The sequence below is a fragment of the Athene cunicularia genome (genome assembly GCF_003259725.1).
Source record: "Athene cunicularia isolate RWA chromosome 11 unlocalized genomic scaffold, athCun1 chr11_part1, whole genome shotgun sequence".
In the NCBI taxonomy this organism is placed as follows: domain Eukaryota; kingdom Metazoa; phylum Chordata; class Aves; order Strigiformes; family Strigidae; genus Athene; species Athene cunicularia.
In genome coordinates, this window is record NW_020799113.1 from 18,318,317 (window position 1) to 18,322,718 (window position 4,402).

General features: G+C 46.0%; 1 protein-coding gene across 1 annotated transcript in view; it reads left to right on the forward strand.

The window, feature by feature from the left end:
- RFWD3 (ring finger and WD repeat domain 3) overlaps window positions 1–4,169 on the forward strand; it is a 21,025-nt gene extending 16,856 nt beyond the window's left edge. The window contains exons 9-12 of the mRNA XM_026856627.1: window positions 440–616; window positions 1,221–1,435; window positions 1,700–1,917; window positions 2,532–4,169. Coding sequence (XP_026712428.1) covers window positions 440–616; window positions 1,221–1,435; window positions 1,700–1,917; window positions 2,532–2,675 — 754 coding nt within the window. The 3' untranslated portion in view covers window positions 2,676–4,169. The remainder of the gene's footprint in view (window positions 1–439; window positions 617–1,220; window positions 1,436–1,699; window positions 1,918–2,531) is intronic.
- The last annotated feature ends 233 nt before the right edge of the window (window positions 4,170–4,402 follow it).

Consider the following 4,402-nt stretch of genomic DNA (forward strand, 5'->3'; position numbering starts at 1 on the left):
GGGGGGGGGGGGGGGCGGAGAAAAAAAGAGAGAGAAATGTAATTTGAAGAGATGTGATCTCAGGAATACATGGTATTACAGGATTACACTAGAGTCACTTCTCCTAATTGTTTCCAGAAAAGTAACTTAGCTTTCTCTTTCCAGTAAGGCAGCTGAGACCCTGCTCTGGCAGTTCCTTTCCCAGTCTCCAAAAATCAATCTGGAAAAAGAAGCGCTGGTCTAGAAGAATTATAAATCACTTGATAATATCTGAGTGATGATTCTGTCTAGATTTTCCAGATTCGTGTCTCGAATAAAGGAGGAGTTAATTCAGAATTCACTTGAGAGAAAGGCATTTGTCTAAAGACTTTTAAAAGCTATGTTTACTTACCTTAATTATGCTATTTTGTCATCAGTAGATGTTTGTGCAATGGGCCAACACTTTGCTCTTCTTCTTCAGTTTGGCAACAAACACTGTGGTGCAGACATACAATGCTGGCCGTCCTGTCTGGAGCTGCTGCTGGTGCCTCGATGATGCAAACTACATCTATGCTGGATTGGTCAATGGCTCTATCATGATATATGATTTGAGAGACACCAACTCTCATGTCCAGGAACTAGTCCCTCAGAAGTCCAGGTACAGCATAAGGACTTTTCATTCCTTTCAACTTCACCAATATACTTAAACTAAATGTAGCTTCGTTCATAAATCACACAGCAATTATAACAGTTTAAATTGTTTTATGTGAATCTCTTGTTCAGATGTTCAAATTTAGCACAGATGTGAGAAGCTTTTCATAAGGTTGCATGATACATGTGTAACTTAGTATGAGTGCTTGGCACCTGTAGCTTTTCAAGGCACACAGTGGTCAAAAAAGGACCCACCAGTGCTGCCTAAGCAGGAGAAATGAATTTGTTTTGGACTTGGGTTTAGTATTTAATTCAGAAAGAACATATTAGAAAGAGATGTGAGATGCTGGTACTTCCATCTCTTCTATTCAGGGAATCAAATGCTGATTTACACGCATCTGATGTGTGCTGTCTGCTCCTTCAAAACATGAGGCTCAGTAGTTGAGTTTGTCAGTAAGAAGTTCATTGGGGTTTCTTGCTTGAAGGACCATTTTGTAGCCTGCTTAGGCTCTTTCTTTGCAATGTGGTGGGAGAGAGGAGCTCTGAAGTGGTGAGGCAGAATGCCAACGTGGTTGCAGCTGGCAGCACTGACTTACCAGTCCCACTTGCAGGTGCCCCATGGTATCACTGTCCTATCTGCCCCGGATGGCCTCAGCCTCACTGCCTCACGGTGGAATATTAGCTGGGACCTTGGAAGGAGCCTGTTTTTGGGAACAGAAAGCTGGCAACTCCTACCGGCCTCATCACCTGCCACTGGAACCTGGAGGATGCATCGATATTCAAACGGAGATCAGCACACGGCACTGCCTTGCGACATACAGGCCTAGTACGTAATGGCATGTGTCTGCAGTGCGCTTTTCATCACTGCTCTGGCCTGCTGTTCATTGAGTTCAGCAGCAGCTTTGGTGCTGAGGGTACAGCAGAAATGTAGTAGCTGCCCTAGCTAGAGCAATGAGCATCTGCACATGGATAAGAATTGGGTGAGGGTGAAAGGAGGCAGCTGCAAGGTGCTGGTGTTGCTTGTATTCCTACAGTTAAAACTTGTCTGCAATTCAATTTTCCCACGGTTATCTTTTTATTTCTGCCACAGGTAAAAATAACCCATGCGTGCGTTGTGTGATGATGGAACTGACTTGCAGCCCACCGACAGAGGCCTCAGAAGATGTGGTGTGTTCTTCTAACCCGGTTCAGACTTTCAGTGCTGGGCCCACCTGCAAGTTGCTGACCAAGAACGCCATTTTTCAGAGCCCAGAGGAGGATGGCAGCATCTTTGTGTGTGCCGGTGATGAGGCATCTAATTCAGCCCTGGTATCTATGTTGCTCTTAATGTGGTGGAGGGTTTTATTACAGTTCTTAGGAGAGAAGTCTTATCAGTCACAGCATCAGTGTGTTTTGGTCTTGTCATGCACCTTACCCTGTGCAGGCTGGACTGTTGTACTTGCTGTAGCAGGTGTAACTCTGATGGCGTGGAACACTCAGTATCAGCCAAGGTCCACATCCATCGAGAGGAATGTAGGCAGCAAGCCCCAATTGTCCACCAGAGGAATGCAGTTGGGCACGCTGGCGCAACTGGGCACTGTGAGTGGTGTAACAGGCTTGGCGGGATAGCTGAGGTGGTATGTGGTGTGAGAGAGGATGCAGGCTCTTTGGGTCTGACAGGGAAGCTGAGGGGAAGGGCTGCCCTTTATGTGAAAAAGCAGCCTGACTGCAGGGGATGGGCAACAGGCTGTGTGAGTCAGGGTCAGAGGAGAGGGCAGTCTGGGCAATATCGTGTTCGAGTCTGTCGAGACCATCCAAGCAGGGTACAAAAGTAGAGAAAGAGTCCTGTAAGTAACTTGAAAGTCTTTCCTCTAGAGAGAGGAATCTGTGTTCTGGATGGGAGGGGGGATTTCCTGCAGCCTTTGACCCTCTCTGTCCCACAGCTCTGGGATGCTGGCAGTGGCTCCTTGCTGCAGAAGCTGCAGGCTGACCTGCCTGTGCTGGATATTTGCCCCCTGGAAGTGAACCAAACCCACCTCCTGGCTACTCTGACTGAGAAGGCGGTGAAGATCTACAGGTGGCAGTAAGAGTGGTCCCTACGCTTGCCTGAAGTCTTCCAAACGTGCTGCTGATCAACCCTGCACAACTGCTTAGTCCCAGGCTCTGCTGTCCTGCACACGCTGCTTACAGGAGATGGGAACCACTGCAGCACCTTTCTGGCAGTAGGCAGGAACTGCGATGTGCTGGTGCCTGGAGCAATTCCCTTCTTCCTTCATCTTCCTTTTTATGTCTACCCTTATTTCTTCTTAGGTCAATTTTCTTCAGTCAGACTCTGCAAGTTGCCTCAGCACAGCAGTAATTCTTGGACTGTCTCCAGCATGTGTTGCTGCACTCTTTTCCAGTGTGAATACAGCACAGGGACTTGCAAATCTCTTAGACAAATCAACAAAATAAGAAGAACTTGAAGACCTGAGACTCCCACCGCACTTTCTCATGGAGTCCTGGTGTGATTACTGGGTGATAAAAAGGTGGCAATATTGGCATCTTGCTAGCGTGGCCGATACTCAGTGTAAAGGCAGGCTCACTGCTTTAGAGAACATACCCTCGTGTTCTTTTGAAGGTCTAGGGTCAGTTGGCAGTTATTGCCTGATGAGGACAGACCCTGTTTTGTACTTGTGGAGAGCACAGGCTTGGAAAATCTATATACTTTGCACTGTAGTTCATTAATCTCTGTTCCCATTTCCTTCTCCTCTCTTTCCTGCTTCACTCACAAGCAAACTTGGACAGTTTGGTTGTGGAAGATGAAACACTAGAAGTACAGGTAAAGAGGAGGAGATGTACTATTGGCTGCTGAAGGCCGTGGTGTCCTTAAAGACAGCAGTGTACTGAGACAGTACCTTGGAAAGGAATGCTGGTTGCTGTTTTTTAGTTGGGTTTTTTTTGTTGTTGGTGGTTTTTGTTTTTTCCTCCCTTTGAGGAACTGGTGGAGACTCAGGGATTTCATCAGATTGCTTTCACTGACCTTTTGCCTTCCTTAAATCATAGTTACCAGTTCACTGGCAGGTCACAGGCAGCTTCCGGTTGTATTTGTGTGCAGGTGTGCTGCAGACTTGTTGGTTTACTTAAATCTGAGCCCATGGCATGGGATCACGGGCAGGGGATATGTTGCTGGCCAGGTACAGTGGGCTCTTGGCACCCTTAGCATAAATATGCTGTGGCGTGTGAGAATGTTTATTTCCAGGTCAGATCGTGGAAGAGGACTTATGTTTCACTTTGTTTAACGAAAACAAACTTGCAAGGATGTTGGAAGCTGCAAGACAAGTTCCCTGTGCTGGAAACTTACCCCTCAGCACACCTCTGCCTCTGGCTGTGGTAAGCAGCATCTGTTCTGTTTGGATTGTGTGTGCTGCCATTTAAATTGCCAGAACAGTTTTATTTTATGGTCTGAGGCTTGCACAGTGTGATCCTGTTTGTCTTCCCTCTTAAACAGAGATCTTCTCGATCTCATTTTTAACTTTTATATTTTTCTGTATAGTATTTTGTTCCTATATTTTTATATACTGTACAAATAAAGTCTTCATAGTTTATCAAGTATAACTGGTGCTGCTGTACTTTAAAAATGTCTGTGATATACAATGTGTATCTTTGAACATCAACAAACATCCCTGGATGCAGGTGAGGTTTCTCATGCTTTGTAGTATTTTCAAGTCACACTTGGCTTCAAACTGAAATATTGGAGGCCTTTAGTGACAAAATAGTCCTCACTGAACTACTCTGCTCTGACCAGGTGAGGGGAAAGGAAAGGTTGAGCCAG